The 17,143-nt window shown below is 37.3% G+C and overlaps 1 protein-coding gene across 1 annotated transcript; it reads right to left on the reverse strand.

Moving 5' to 3' along the window:
* Positions 1 to 1,290: 1,290 nt before the first annotated feature.
* Positions 1,291 to 4,278, reverse strand: LOC111891103 (uncharacterized). Its single transcript, XM_023887187.3, has 9 exons — positions 4,095 to 4,278; positions 2,858 to 2,932; positions 2,540 to 2,749; positions 2,321 to 2,443; positions 2,178 to 2,235; positions 2,015 to 2,088; positions 1,818 to 1,906; positions 1,627 to 1,699; positions 1,291 to 1,540 (listed from the first exon to the last, which is right to left on the reverse strand). Exons 1-8 carry the CDS (start codon positions 4,188 to 4,190, stop codon positions 1,630 to 1,632), a joined length of 795 nt encoding a protein of 264 aa, XP_023742955.1. The 5' UTR covers positions 4,191 to 4,278; the 3' UTR covers positions 1,291 to 1,540; positions 1,627 to 1,629.
* Between the last annotated feature and the right edge of the window lie 12,865 nt (positions 4,279 to 17,143).

The following is a 17,143-nucleotide window of genomic DNA, read 5'->3' on the forward strand; positions in this document are numbered from 1 at the left end:
TTTTTTGGATTGATGATCATTTTGAGCTACTTTGGTTGTGGTTTTGGTCCCTCGCAAAACTGAAATGACTAATATGCCCTCTTAATATTTTTTTTATCCTTTTTCTATTTAATTTAATGTTTTATTAAATTAAAATATAAGGCCTCTCTCTCTCTCTCTCTCTCTCTCTCAAAGAAATAACCCATTTTATAATTAATAATAATAACAATTTTTAAAAAATGAAAAAAAAATGAAAACTAAATTCATTAAGGGTATAATAGTCTTTTTAGTTTGGACAGAGACCAAAACTACAAGTAAACTAGCTCAAAAGGACCACCAATCCAAAAAAAATCGAGGTTTGGACTAAAACCACAAAAAAATGCATACTACAAAGACCATTTTTGCAATTTTGTCTAAAAATTATCAACTCGTCAACCCTTTTAACTTTTATATATATATATATATATATATATATATATATATATATATATATATATATATATATATATATATATATATATATATATATATATATATATATAATTGTTTGAATATTATCATTAGTTAATCAAAGTATTAATTTGTAACTTATAATATTACATTATTATTATCTATGTTGAATAAAATTCAATACTAATTCTATCATTTTTAGCAATGATAATACTGGTCACTCTTCAAAATTAGTTTGAAACTAAACACTTTTAATATTATTTGAAGAATTTATTTGTATTTATGAATTATGATTGTACTTTTGTTATAATTATGAAGTTTTATTTATGTATAGAACTAATTTAAGTGATATAATATTTAATTATATAATTTATTTAATTGATTTTAAATGGGTTAATCAAAGTTTAACCCATCTATTTAATAGATTGGATCGGAAACTAGATAAACAGATCAACCCGGTAAAAACTCATTTATCTAAAATGTTAGGTTGGATTAGAAATATCAACCTATCTAAAATAAACAGGTTGAGTTTGATTGAAATTTTCAACCCAATTATTAAATAGGTTGAACCCAAATCCAACCCTAGACAATCCATAGCTACCTCTAGAATTAAAACTATGTTAGATGATCTTTATCAAAATTACACCTAATTTCATTTTTATCTGTAATAAGAAGGGACCTTTTAGAACAAGTGTTGAGTTCTAATAGTAAGTATTCTAATCTTTTACTAGTAATTGGATCTAGATTAACTTCAAAATTGGTTGATGATATTTTCCTTGGCGTATAAAATTGATTGGGAATATGTTTAACCAATGTAAACAGGTCCGAGGGTGTTAAATGTAATGCTAAAAAGATCAAATGTAAGGGTCAAACTAATTTTTGACATCCTAGTGAGTATGAGGAATACAAGATATGAAACCCATGAATTCCAATACTAGGTGAGTGTATGTCGATGACATGGTACAAAGCTTCTAGAAGACTTGGATCTTGTATCAGAAGATAATTCTATAATGCCACGTCATTTGTTTTTCTTTGTAAAGAATGCTACACTCCATGTTCCGGATATATCAAATGGTGCCAATTGCCATATATATAAATCCACGACCATGACCTACACATCAAAAAGTAGAGGGGTAAAAATATAATAACCTAATAAGCAAATATTAATTACACTCTTGTTTATGTCTCAAAAGTTACCAATTAAGATGGTTTTTTCTTTAGACTCTGTTTTGAGATGCGCCTTAGAATCTGTGTGCCCTTTCTCATTTCTCTGCAACATGCCAACATCATATTATAATTATATTATATATAGACTATCTATAGTGTGTAATAAATAATAACTAAATAACAAGCAGAAGAAATATATGTGACTATAGTGATGTGAGCACCTTTGGTACAGATATACAATGAGATAGAAAATTGGGAGCAACATCAAAATCAATATTGATATAGCAAAGTAAAAGATGTTGGTATGCTTCTGCAAACAAAACATATATAAGTCATCATCATTTCACATTTATATCAACAAGTCATAATAAAATTCATTTCACACATTAAAGAAAAAAAAAAAGTGAATCTTCTTTACCTTGCCTCCTCTAGAAAAGGGCTTAATGCGGCCTGAACAAGTATGTGCATCACAAAATTGGCGTAAAAATAGTTCTGCAAACAGTTGGAATTCAAAAATTCTCCTTCAATGTTATGATTTATATAAAGTTGATAATTTATAATTTATAAAAATCAAATGTTACCATGAAGTCGGCCTGCTGATGGACCCTGATGTACAGGAAAACAGCTGTCTGCAAGACTCTGCAATTAAATAAAATATTATTTTAAAATATAAAACTTTGTAACAATTTTGAAAATATATATATGTAATATGATAGCAGACAACCTCGCATAAGTGACGATTTCTTGCTGCAGCTGCAGGATTGCACTTTGATTTAGGAACAACAGAATTTATTACATGATCACAGTGCAATGCTCCACATAATTCTGCCAAGCAATTGCCCTCACTCTGAAATTTAAAGAATATGTATTATTTAAAACTTCCATAAAACATTATTATTATATATAAAAATAAAAATGGTGAAACTGATTTGATTGCACATACAACATTTAGAAGATTGTAGTGTCTGTTGTCAAAATGTTGATCAAGAAATTTCTCTGCTCGGAAGCTTTTCTTACAGTATCCGCAACGCCATTCATTTACATCCACATGAATCTTGTGCTCTTCTTGATCTCTAAATATGTCATTTCCAGGATGAAGCTTACACTTATGTGACATTTGGTAATTCTCTTGTTCAACAAATGGAATCAAATACTGCATAATTTAAACGACATTTGTTTAGGGTTTGATGCATAATAATTGGTGCTTAAAACTGTGACTATTTGAACATGAATGATGAATATCAATTGCTAATAGTAATACCTCCTCAATAATATTGTATGCAGCTCTACTTCTTTCTCTGGAACAATGAACTTCTTGAGCATGTTCTTCTGAACTCTAGTGCAAAAGCAATAGTTAGAAAATATATGGCAGTAGTATTCACGACTTGTCTCAAACAAGAGAAAGAAACAAGTATCCATCATCCTACTGACTGATTTTATCCTTCCACTGAAAAGATAATAACTTTAACTTGTAAATATTTAAGAGAGAGAAAGATCTTTTTGTTTCCTCCTTCCTTCAATTCAGGCGCAATAAGTCTTCCACGCTTTTAAAGGTGAACATGGGCATTTGCAAACCTTCATTGCGACAATCAATTGCTCATCAATTTTGAATAATATTGTTTGATTTGATATTTCATCAGAAGTTAAACCCATTCTCATCGGCACTCCAGGTCTTGAATCTTTCGCACAACCAATACCAGTGGTTAAGCAGTTCAGTTATTATTATCTATTTGACACTTCACTTTCTTTTGCCTAAATTACTTTAGAACTCCGCTGATTCTACCACCACCCCATTCCCCGAGGTGGTTTTTTCTTGGCAAAAATCGAACAAAAGTTCCGTCTCCAGCCTTCTTTTTACATGTCGGATTAGTAACGCCACTGAAAGAGGACGATGATCCATTCCCATTTGTTGAGTCAATTTAATGACAATATATTCAAGTTTAACAGAAATCAGACATCACAGAGATGGATTCAAGTCGAGAGTGGGATAGAAGGAGCAGCGCCGAAGGAAACAAAAAGGATATTTCTCTCGTGCATCGTTTGGAAACAAGAAGAAATGAAGAATGATCTTTCCTTAATCAGGGGTATAATTGTCAATGTATTATTTTTCAGTGGAAGGATAAAACCCTTCCAGTGGAAAAATCAAGACCCTTTCTTTTTTTTATGGAACATCAAACTTGTTGGAGATATGATTTCTTTTCTTTCTATCATATTCATAGATACCAAGAATCAACACCTTAATCTTGAAGGTGCCCAAAGTTCATACATTTCAGATACTTATCACCAGAACAATATAATCCACAAACTCTCATGTCATTAAGTCTTTGTAATTGGTTTTTAACCGAACATAACCCTAATTGATCAGGTTGATACCTATCTTGATATTTCTAATTCTAATGAGGCAAATGACTCGTAAAATATCTACAAAAACTAAACAAATCAGTTACTAATTCCGACATTACAGATCCATGAAACACAAATCAAATTAGTTTACTCACAGCGTCGGAAGAAGCGTAAATGGTCGAAACCAAGCAACCGATCAATAGAAAACAACACAACTGCAAAGAAGACATCTTCCTTCTGTTTTCCTCCATAACCTAACAATCAAATTCCACAAGCAACGCTTCTGATCTGAATCGATTTCAGTGTAGCTTATATTGTGAATACTTATATGTAGATCTGACGAGGAGTTGTGTCGAGTTGGTGCGACCAATGATATCGCAAGCCGCTTAGAAACTGCCAATGGAAGATTGACACGTAGGATCTTAAAGCATTGTTCGATTGTCTGCGGTGAAGTTTGAGATGAACGGCTATGATTCGTGGATTATGTTTCGGTAGGTCTAATGCTAAATTCACCCGTTGACTGTGTCACCGTTCGACACAGGTCATTATTGGCAACACCTCCTTCGTTCTGTTGACGCTTTTATTCATTAGCTGTATTTTGTGTACATACCAAAATTTTGTTAAAATCATCTGTCACGTTATAATTCTGATTATCAACTTGTATTTTTTTATTATTAAAAGGTAAATTTAATATATACTTTTTACTTTCAACATCTTAGATTAATTTTTTTAATTGTTATCATATTTTTATAAAAGTTATGAAAAACAAAAATATAATTGATGTAAACTATTTTTTTCATAACTAATTCATTACGATTAAAAAAACAAAAACACAATTTATCTTTTTTTTTTTTTCTTTTTTAATATTATATACCTTCACCACATTAAGACACTAAAATAATTTGGTTGATCGGATCAAAAATAAAATAAACATTTTGTTGCTCTTATTTTTATTACTTTTATGAAAAATAAAGAATAACACCCCTCAATATTTGAATATTATTTATTTTTTCTAGAACGATGGATATATTAGGACACAAAAAACACGTACTTGCTAACAATAGAACGAAAGAGTTACAACAAACATTTATTATAGGAAAAGTTACACAACTATAACCAATCTAAATTATGTAGCTTCATCTGACACTTAATCCACTTAAAGGTACTAATAACGATGACATCCACCGTCTTCAAACAAGTAAATCTCTTCTTTTGAAAATAATAGAGTTTATCGTACCTTGGTTTCCATAATCACCACATTACCAAATAAGGTAAGTCTTGTCTCAACAAAACCTAGTTCTTACTCCCAAAAGAATCTTATAAAATGACGAAAAAATCCACGTGACTTTTTTATATATTGACGAGGATCCTATAAAATCCTATAAAATGCCCGCGAAATAATAGGACTATAATATATATATATATATATATATATATATATATATATATATATATATATATATATATATATATATATATATATATATATATATATATATATATATATATATAGAGAGAGAGAGAGAGAGAGAGAGAAAGATAGAGAGAGATTTCGCACTCTGCAGGGTCCTCATCAATTCTAGGAATGGAAACTTAAGCATTTAGAATCAATTTGTTAGTACTTCCACAATTACACCCATATGATGGTCTACGGGATGGGTCCGACATGAGTTGCTTAGTGGATGTCGTTTACCTTTTGTTTTTATGTTATACAAGTATATATTATACCCCGTGCAATGAAAGTTATATATTCACATAACTCGATCTCTTTTGCTACAAAACGCCTACCCACGAAATTGTTTGATCTAAAGTACTTTGATTTTCATATCATACAATAAAGTTGTGATTTGATCATTTTTGCTGCTAAACAACTCTAAAGCTTATCAAGATGTAACGTCCCAAAATTCAAGACTAAAAATTTCTTTTAATAAAACATTACTTAAAGCATCATCATCAATCTAAAAAATAATCAGAGTATTAATTTCCAGAACATATGTTCATTATCAGAGTAAAACATTCCCAGACTGTCTAATCTATGGTGTGTGCCATGCGATCACCCCGAGCTCTTCCCTCCGCTAACGGAAGTACCTGAAACCCAAAACTGAAAACCGTAAGCACAAAGCTTAGTGAGTTCCCCACCCTACCACATACCATGCATAACCACATACTGCACATACTGAGTCACACCCGCTATTCTGGGCCTCGCCCGTTACAACGACCCCGCCGCTCCAGGCCTCGACTGGCTTCGAGCCCCGCTCGGATACATATCTGTTTCACTTAGGCCTCGCATGTCACCGGGTCTCGCCTGCTAACATATAATAGCACATAAACATATCACAACACATAAGCTAAACATATACTAATGGATCCTAACCTAAGGCCTCGCCTATCCTGGGCCTCGCCCTTGTCCTGCTACTGATGAGTCATGGAACCCCGTCCACGCTCCTACTGATAGTGAGATACGGGCCCAGCCCACACTCACTATTTCCCTAACTTGGGCCTCGCCCCTGCTCTGCCGCTAATGAGATATGGAACACCATCCACACTCTGCTATTGGTGAGATACGGGATCTCGCCCACACTCACCTCCCTACCAGACACATACATGTATCACACAGACAACAAGTATAAACTAACATATAAACCATTCCTTGGGCACCCGCCCGCTATCATTGGACCTCGTCCTGAATATCATACTAGCATATTGTGCCTAGGGCTAACCCTCAGGTCTTCTACTCATAACTAAATGGGCCGATATTGTGGCCTTAGACCCATTCACACAAAGGGAAACTCACCGGGTACTGCTGAACTTGCTGATAACCCCTCTGGATGCTGACCGACAATTCCCTGAACCGCTGCTTCACTAGCTCCCCGAGCTACCAATATCAAAACATATATCACTTAGCTTAACTGATCTCCAAAAGTCAACTAAGTCAACTCTAGTCAAAGTCAAAGTCCTGTCAAAGTCAACCTTCTGGGTCAACCCTACTCACCGAGTCTGCCTACTGACTCGCCGAGTTTATTAACTCATAATCCTTTCATTCGCGACTCGACTCGCCGAGTCAGCCCCTGACTCGCCGAGTCTACCGATTTCCGAGTCCTGACCTGACCAACTCACTGAGTCCCCACTCGACTCACTGATCTGAGTCTTAACTCGAAGGGTTTGGGGTTTCGCGACTTGACTCGCCGAGTCCAAGAACATACTCGCCGAGTCCAAGGCAATCTTCATCAGACTCGCCGAGTTGTTCTTCCAACTCGCCGAGTTCCTGCCCAACTTCATCCAACTCGCCGAGTCCACCCATGTGACTCGCCGAGTCGCTCCAGTTCTTAATCCATTCAGTGGCTTTTCGAACCATGCAAGGGCTCCAAATCATAGATCCATACTTCCAAAGCTCAATCGTTACGTAAAGTTGCAAACTTTACGTATAACTAAAGAGATTTAGGCTTAAAACATTCTACGACTAGGTTTTAGGACAAAAGGGCTTCACCATCTACTTAATATCTGATGCTTTATGGTTTTCTAGGCCATAATACACTTAGATATGAAGTAGCAACCTCAGATTTGGGCTCCAACTCGAAATGATTCAAGGACATGGCAATAAAGCCCCAAAACTCATAACCAAGATAGATCTAAATGCAAAGGAGTCCAAGAATTAGTTTATTACCTCCAAAAGCTCTGAAATGTCTTCCCAATCCCGGATCTATAGCCCTTTCTCGCGCCTCCAAGATCCTCCTTCCTTCTCCAAGCTTTAATGCACTCTTCAAGGCAAGAATTAGCCCAAAAACGGATATGGTGGCTAAGGTTTGGTGTTTTGGGTTAGAGAGGCAGTAAAGGAACCCTAGGGAAGAGAATGAGACGTTTAAATAGACTCCAAGTCCCGGATTTAGGGTTTTCCTCATTCAGACCAGACTCGCCGAGTCCCCTTTTCCGACTCGCCGATTCGGTTACTTAATTGATCCCCCAGATCCCGCTCTGACTCGTCGAGTTCCTCCGTGGACTCGACGAGTTGACCCTTTGACTTAGGTTTTCTTTCCTTTCTTTAACTTTCTGATTTTGGGTGTTATAACTCTCCCCCATTTAAACTAAACTTCGTCCTCGAAGTTTGCTATGGCCAACTGTCCTGCGAACTGCCTCCAACTCTCTGTTTGGGAAAACTAACACCCTAGCCCTTGTGGACTCCCTCTGCTGGCCTTCCGCCCGGTCACCTGGATGACATAATCCTTGCGGATAATAACCTCGGGTCAATCCTGACCCTGGACATTTTGGGAACACAACTTACCCAACTGACAACCCTTCTGGAACTCCCCGAGGCAACGTTCCATGACTAACTAGTTCCTCTTTCACCGTGAAGATCCTATCCTTCACCGACTCCATTACCCCTGCTACTCCCAGTACGGGTCATTACCGCCAGTATCCACTGGGCATTTCTCTCTACTATAATTTGGTGTCGAGTACCCCACGATCAACTAACTGAATTCCACCATAGACGGCTTACCAGCACTACTACTGACTAAAAATTTCTGTTATTCCTTATTTGCCTTCCGAATGAACCGAGACCACCCTGGTTCCTACCAATCTATTAGTATCTGGATTACCTACTCCCATTGGTCGCTATCCCCAACACAACTCCTAGTCGCTCCCAGTGACTCTCGAGGAAACTTTGACTACTTATAACTGCTCAATCTATTCTGCCATTCTGACACTACAACCCTGGGATCCTCGACCCCCTATCTTGACTCTAAGGTCCTTACCAGGTCTCACCTGTGCTACTAAAACTCACGGGCCTCGCCCACGGGTCTCACCTGCCTCTATCCTTCTAGTCTCAATTGTCTAACCACTCTTGCACGGGCCTCGCCCACGGGTCTCACCCAACCATACTACTGAGCAACCCGACTCTCAGGTCTCACGTATACTGCTACTCTCATACGGGCCTTGACCACAGGTCTCACCCAACTACATCCTGGAGCGGCCTCTCCCAAGGTCTCACCTCTCTAGGGCTATACAAGCAAACTCCCTACTATTCTCATACACTACTCATTCCAGATCCCGATCTGATCACTAAGAGATAAGGGCCTCGCCCCAACTCTGCTAACGAAGCTAATATGGAATGCTACGGCTTACCCGCAATCTTACATCACCTTCCATCTCTGACTGCTAGTGAATGCTATGGCTGCCTCGTAGCCTTATAACACCTTCCATCTCTGACCGCTGCTGGAGAAAGTTGCGGCTCTCCCGTCGCTCTACCATGCTCTACATGCTGCCTCTGCCACTGCCTACTAACATGAAAGCATCCCATGCTATCTGTCCTCAAGATCTTCATTCCGACTCACTCGATTCCTACATGTGATCCTCCAACCTGAATTCCCAACCACGTACTAACCGTCACCATTACACGCACTAACTGATGGGGAGTTTCTCAAACTCCCAACCTTGAACTCCTCAATCTATGAAATGTTGTACTACTTCTTTTCCTTCTCAGAGATCGTGTACTCATTATGGATCTGCGTGCTCTTACCCTTGTACACTCGGAGGATTCTCCCCCACTTCGATCCTGCTTACACCTCGCTGCTCAATGCTTGAAAAGAAATCCTAATCCTTGCTACCATTCCATAATCAATCTGCTGAGGAACCTCAAGCTTACCATAACTATGGATCTAACCAGTCCATTTCTAAAACTATATGGCTCCGAACTAGCGAGACATACCAAGTCCCTCCCAGGCATGCTATGGTTACTGCATCCTAAGTAACCTTCTCCGGTAGAGCACATCCCCTAACTACCATTCAAATATCCAAGGTATGCAGATGGCATATAACTCAATCACAAGCAGGCCGCACAAAAATTAAAATACTCATACCGATAATGATGCAGAACCATAACAATATAATCATGCATAAATAAAAGAGCTGAAAACGGAAGTTGCATACCTGCAACGTCCGACGCTTCTCGCGTCTCCAAGGTAGTCATCTGAAAAGCCCTGCCTCCTACCGCAGGCGCCTCTACACGGACCTGATGGTCGTCTGTGATCCTCAAGGTTGCAGGGGCGGGTGCCATCACCCGTCCCGCCGGAAGCAAACTGGGGCACTGGGCCTTCTTGTGGGCTCGTTGACTGCAGTGAAAACATATCAGGTCGGATCCCTGAGTGGTGGTCGCAGTACAATCTCGGCTAAAATGACCAGTCCAACCACACTTGAAGCAGCCAGACTCACCACCACTACCACTCTTGCACGCGCCCCCGTGCGCCCTGCCACACTTCCCGCACCGGGTGCGATCATGGTAATCCCTCGATCTCGAATCTGATCCCTTGGGACTTTTGCCCAAACCTGTGGCTACCTGAACCTCATCCGGCTTGCTCTTCCGGATCTACTCCAAATCAATTTCCCTCTCTCTAGCCCGAGAAATCATATCTTCCAGCGTCTTACAGTCGGACCTGCTCACGAACTCCCTGATGTCAGCCCTCAACATCTCGTGATATCGGGCCTTCTTCATCTCCTCATCCGCGACATACTGCGGAACAAGAAGGGCCCTCTCCCTGAACTTGGCAGTGATCTCCGCCACAGTCTCAGTAGTCTGCGACAAATCCTAAAACTCCCGTGCCAATTGCTGCACCTCAATAATCGGTGAAAACTCTACCCTGAACCTGACCGAGAAATCACTCCAAGTCATCGCGTCCAACGCGACATCATCACCAATGGCATGACCAACAACCTCCCACCAATCCCTCGCTCTTTCCTTCAGAAGACAGGAAGCGAGCCTGACCTTGTCCCCCTCGGGGCACCGGCTCGTACGGAACGCGTTGGCAACATCAGCCAACCACCTGCTGCTAGCAATGGGGTCCCTAGCCCCATGATAATCTGGTGCCCCGCAACCCCTGAACTCTCGGAATGTCAAAGTATGTGCTCCCATCAAATCCACCACCTCGGTACGGAAGGCTCCCAGCCTTTCATCCAAAATCTCCAGTATACCCTCCTTGATCGTGCCAAAGATCACAGGAGTCTGGTCTAGTATGCTGCGCATAACCTCCGCTGATATCAACTCCTTCATCCGCTCCTCGAGCTGCTCAACTCCTAAACCCCAACCTGATCCCTCTCCGGTGCCTGATCTGCCCACTGGTCTCTCTCACAACGTCACCATGCTAAAGATATAACACAACGACTATCAGAATTCTTATCACTGCGGCGAGACCAAACACACGCACTACCAGGTTCCCGGTCTTGTCTCGGTTTTTCCCGAATTGAGTACAAATCCTCTGCTTTCAATAGTACGGGCCCATACTGTTGGATTAATGTCTAAGTCCATAACTATTTTGGTATGTACTTGACCCGATGGTGCATGGTCTTTTTGGGTTGCCTTCACCAAAGCAACTTGATTGGAGAAATGAATAAAGAGAGAGGTTATTATGATTTATTAATATGTTATAAGAATAATATATTAAAGGAGAAATCATATTTGTTTAATTAATTAATTTTGTGATCAAGTGTAATTAATTAAACTAGAGGGGCTGAATTGTAATTATGTAATAGTTACAAAATAGGGCAATGGTTATCCTTGTTAAAGGATGGACGAATTCAAGGATAAGGATATCCTTAAAATCGTCCAAAGGTCCAAGAGATAGGGATTTCCAAGGCTTATCTTATGGTTGCTTGATGGGCAAGTAACTAGATAAGGATAAGGATTGAAACCCTAATCCTAACCCTATATAAAGACCCTTAAGGCCTTAGGATTTCGTACACTTGATCCCTAGAGCATCTAAGGACGAATTCCTACCTCTCTCTTCTCTCTTTATACCTTCTCTATTTGCTCTTGGTGTTTGTAAGCCATTAGAGGAGTGACACTTGTGACTCTAAGCCTTCCAAAGTCAATTCAAGGAGGAATTGGGATTGTTATTACTACATAACAATCAAGCATGTACAATAGAGAAACCTAGATCCAAGCATTAGGGTTTGTATGAGCACATAGGATGTCTTATGACCAAAACCCATCAGTGGTATCAGAGCCTAGCTTGGTTTCAATTGTATTGATGCATTGTATATCTGAAAAATTCGATTTTTGGTGTTTTGGAGGCTGGACTCGCCGAGTCCATAGCTGAACTCGCCGAGTCCAAGGTGACTTGACGACTCCAGGCTTGACTCGACGAGTCAACTCGTCAGATAGAGCTTGTCTCGGGATTTCTTGCTGTTTTTGCATTGGATAGTTAGCTTATCATGTTAGATCAATATTAATCCGATTATATGATATATTTTACTACAATTTTGATCTAATTGAAGATATTTATCAATTAATAAGATAATTGTTTCCTTATAAGATAAGTGATTAATTATTTTGAGTAAATTGATAAATTGTTTTGCAAGAAATCATTAAATAAATCAAATATGGATAATTATGTGATTAAATGTTAATTTGAATTATTTGTTATTTGATCCTTGTTGTTATGAAAAGTTTCATATTTTGCCCTTTAGGTTTTATAGTTTAAATTTGAACCCAATAGTTTTGTAGTTTTGAAATTTAAATAGTTGAAACCCTAATGTGTTGAAATGTTTCAAAACTTGCCCTTAAGTTTTGGAATTTAAAAGTTGATTAAAAGTTTAATTAGGAATGTTAAATTCTAAAACTCTAGTATTGTTTTGAAAAAGTTCAAATCACACCCTTATGGTTTTGTTAATTAATTAAGGTGTATAATTAAAGAAGTTTAATAAATCCATAAAAGTTTAGGATTACAATTTAATTGAATTAAAGGTATAATTGTTAAATTAGACCACCTAGTATTTTGAAAGTATAAAATACACCCTATACTATATATAACATCAAAAGTCTAACATTATATATATGTATGAGTAAAAGTCAGTCTTACCGTTAGTAGGCCTCATTCACGAAGCTGGTCTATAAGGGGTGTTTAAGGAAATTGCCTATAAAATGGCGATTGAATGGGTATCCACTCTTACCCACCACACTCTTGACTAGTGGAGGGTCGTTAGCCGAACGGGTAGGATAGGACAAAAACCTTCCATTATAAGTATAATGAAATATAAAAGTAACTAAATGTTTTCATAAAATTCCCAATCTTAGTTACTTAGGCAAAAGTGAATTGATGCAATTCCATGAAATTACACTTTGTGCCCTTGCGAAGACATTAGTGGAGCGTGTGTGGTTTACCGACACACTAAATGGTTCTAAGCAAAGGCAGCAAAGGGTGACTCAATTTTGTCATAGTTCGGTGGAGCGTGTGTGGTTTACCGACACATCGAATAGGTGACTGTAACATGTGAGGGCACCATGTAAGTTTGCATGGTTATTCACACCCGCTTTGTGATCCTCGGCATCCCAGTCACAAACAAGAGGGGCATATCGAGATTTAAACATGTCATTGAAAGTTCAATGAATCTCATAGAATCTAGGAGTTTTCATAGATTTAAAACTTAAATTTCTTTTTCGTTTTTCATGGTGGAAATTAGTGAATCGTCATTCACTTACCTTCAAATATTCTGCAATTAGGGTTACGACATCCCTCTCCCGAGTTGTAGGATATTGTGTTGGGTCCTAGCCTTAGTATTTCATTTGGGTGATCTACTAAGGACTCAATCAATCAACTAACTTGAATTTGTTTTTCTCCCGTTTTGTAGATGTCAAAGTTCAACAACTATGGTCTTCCCAAATCCCGTGGAACAAGCATTCCACATGAAGATGGTATTCCACGATTCAATAGAGGAACGAGAAATCATGCTTCACATCCTCCTCCTCCTCCTCCTATTGTTCTCCCCAACCCACAAGATCGATGAATTGAAAGGTTCAATATCACTAAAGCTCTATTGGAAATGAAACATGAAGATGGTAAACCCGTGTGTGCCCACGTTCTATGAATGAAATCACGCATTGATAGGTTGATAATGTTGGGTGCATCATTCCCAGATGAGTTGGCTGTGAATTGGGTTTTGCAGTCACTTCCTGAGTCATATAATGAGTTCAAAAGAAAGTATTATATGATGGATCATGATGACAACCTCATTGACCTAACTAACATGCTAATTGTTGCTGAATCAGAAATGATTTGGCGAAGCAATGGAGCGTATTTGTTAGGAAAGTCAACCGACCATGCTTTCGAGGACGTTCTAGGAGAACCGACCTGCGTTTGCTGCCAAAAGAAAGGGCGTTGGATACAAGTCTGCCCAAAGAGCCTGAAGAGTCCAGAAGATGGGAGAGTCAAAGAGTATGGCTGCGCTTCAGGTAAAATCCATTATCTAACTCCATTAAGTTCCTATTCATTAATTCTTAATACATAATGTGATAAGATTACATTTGAATGTTTTACAAGATCGGTGAAAAGAAAGGAAGCTTGGTGAAAGAGAAAGATGAATCTAATCACAAGGAATGGATCTTGATCGCATGGACTTGAAGATTAGATTTTGAGCTTAGATAGTTATGATAGAGTTGTTAGAAATTTTCTTTTGAAATACATAGTTTTCAATGGATTTTGCATTGTAAGGACAAATGTTTTCCGCTGCTTTTATAAATAAAATAAATTTTCGTTCGACTTATTTATTTATTTGTTTATTTCCTTGCAATGAAATTGTTATGAAAATTGGTGTTTGCATATTTCTACAACAAATGGATATGATTCTTATTTATGGTGTTTATGGAAAAGTCGAGAATTTACCAAATAGGGAGAGTTTCTCATCGCCCAAGTTTCAATTGGACAAAAACTTGGAATCATGCAACTTGGTTGCACGATGAATGAGAAATTTCATATTTGGAAATTAGACTAATTCATTGACAAAGTGTCAAGTGAAGGACTAGGAGATCGAGTACACAAAGTTGTGTGTTGATCAAGTTCACCATAAGAGTAACAAAGATATTCGTCATGATTTACTAAAAGCTTAGTAAATATGATTATACGTACAAGATTAAGTGTAATTCTGAATTAATTAAAGGGTTTAGATCAATAGCAGAACGAATAAGAAGAATCAAGTAGGCAGAAAGATAAAAGTTTCTCCATTCTAAGAAGAAGGGAGAGTAGCTTTTATGCTTTATGATAGGTCTTAATGATTAAGAACCATATCTCAATTGATCCTCTAAATGAGTCTTAGTACAATTGTATGTCTAAGAAGAGGAATCAAGAATTGAAGAAATGGTTAAATCAATAAGTCAATCATACTTCGTTCCAATAACAAGTCTTAAAGTTAAGATTGTGACATCGAGTGAAAAAAAGGTTTATAACATTCATCAAATGTGGAAAGTTGTGATGTCTTAGATAAGACAAAGACCAACTAGGACCAATTTATGAAGAGTTTCGATAAAAGCTACACTAACTCTTGAATATTTGTTTGTCAAGAAATGTTTTGACAAGAGAATCTTATATGTCAAAGAGTCAGTGGGAGTCTTAATGGTCTTGAAAGGAATCAAGAACAAATCAAATAAACCTTATCAATCATCACTAGCACACAAGTTGAGGTTTACAAACCTATTGTGTTGACATTATTTTGTTTATGTGCTATTCCAATTGAGTTAATTATGCATGTGAGTTCTATGAGTTCTCATTTTGAATGCATAAAAGGCAAAGCACCTTAATCAATGAAAGGTACATTGATAGGAAAAGGTGAGCTGCTTAACTACTTGGAAGACGTGGTGGGCAGCTGTGCTACCATAAGGCAAAAAATCAAGATTAAGAAAGTTCGATCCATATGAGTTTGAATTCGTCGTAAACTTTGGTTTTGACAAATTCACTTGGATAGGAACAAATACACCGTTTAAATCTAAGTGTCATTAGATTTCCTCCTTCATGAAAATGATTGTGAGGAAATGCTTTCACTAAGAAAGATTTTAAGAAGATAGTGATTATAAAATTGCATTCTCGAATTCGATTATGGTTACGGTATCTCTTTCCATAATTTGAATTGTGAGGTTTGGCAATTGTTTACACACACTATCGAAGGCAAAGGTGTATAAGTTCAAGAAGCCTTGATAAAAGATTATCAAAGCACTAAGTATTAGAAACATGAACTTAAGAAATTCAATAAGTATTGTTTTTCTGAAAGTTAAAGATGTTTATGAATACATGTCGAAGCTAGTGGGAGCATAAGTGTTATGTTTTATAATAATCATCATGATAGTGGGAGCATAAATGTTATGATTGTATGATTATTAAGGCACGTATTGCAAGTTGGCAATATTAATTTTAGAAAACAAGAGTTATACCTTGCAAAGTAGTAAGGGCTATAAAGTTGTTTTGCTATAATTAAGGGAGAGAATATTATGCTTCATTTCAAATCTAAAGGTTTAGGTTGAGAAATGTTAATAAATTTAGTCAAGGGTACATAGTGTGTTCTTAAAATTTCGATTATGATTACGACATTCCTCTTCACAATTCGAATTTTGAGAACATAGCAAATAAAACATTATGCGTCGTATCCCATACGCTTCGGGTAAAGGATCGATTGCAAATGCTTTAATGTTTGACCATTCTAAAATTTTCCAAATGTCTAGCGCATTTAGAGGGAAAAGGGACTAGAATCGGTTTTGACTAAAATAATTAAACAACTATCAAAGGACAATCCAGAGTTCGACGATGATTGGTTGCTTGTGAGTAGTTGGAAGCATGGTATTGAATGGACCATATCGACATTATTATGAATAGAAAAGATTCTATTAAGAATAAGTGGTCATATGGAAAATATGGAAATGTTTCCATATTGGATGGACCATATCGACATCATTACGAATAAATGAGATTCTATTAAGAATGAGTTGTCATATGGAAAATATGGAAGCGTGTCCATATTGGGAATTGAATATTGAAAATCTATGTCTAGATTAGAAACTTTTATGCAAAAGGATGTTCAAAGGAATGTACTTTAAGTGAGAGACATCATATCTAAGGAATTGTCTTGTAACGATCTCTGATAGAGGACTTTGTAATATCATTGGCAATAGTCTTTGTGATTTTGGTGCAGTGACATTACAAAAGAGATCATTGCATAAAATGTTAGAATCTAGCATATTCTATAAGTAGCAAGAATTTGATATTCTTTCACTTATGAAAAGGATTTGAAGTTGTGAAATGAGAATGATTGGAAATGTGTTCAATGTGATCTATTTCACAAACTAAGAACCATAGGTAAACATTGTGTGCATGCTAGGAGTGTAACGATCCAGAAATCACGACTAAAAATTTCTTTTAAAAACATTACTAAAACTAGATTTATAAACAACGTA

This window comes from Lactuca sativa, chromosome 5 (assembly GCF_002870075.4).
Source record: "Lactuca sativa cultivar Salinas chromosome 5, Lsat_Salinas_v11, whole genome shotgun sequence".
Lineage (NCBI taxonomy): Eukaryota > Viridiplantae > Streptophyta > Magnoliopsida > Asterales > Asteraceae > Lactuca > Lactuca sativa.

Coding starts and splice junctions, on each gene's coding strand:
- LOC111891103 (XM_023887187.3), bottom strand. CDS start 4,190: ATGGAGGAAAACAGAAGGAAGATGTCTTCTTTGCAGTTGTGTTGTTTT. Junction 2,933..4,094: donor TTTACGCTTCTTCCGACGCT/GTGAGTAAACTA, acceptor CTTTTGCACTAG/AGTTCAGAAGAACATGCTCA. Junction 2,089..2,177: donor ATCAGCAGGCCGACTTCATG/GTAACATTTGAT, acceptor AACTGTTTGCAG/AACTATTTTTACGCCAATTT.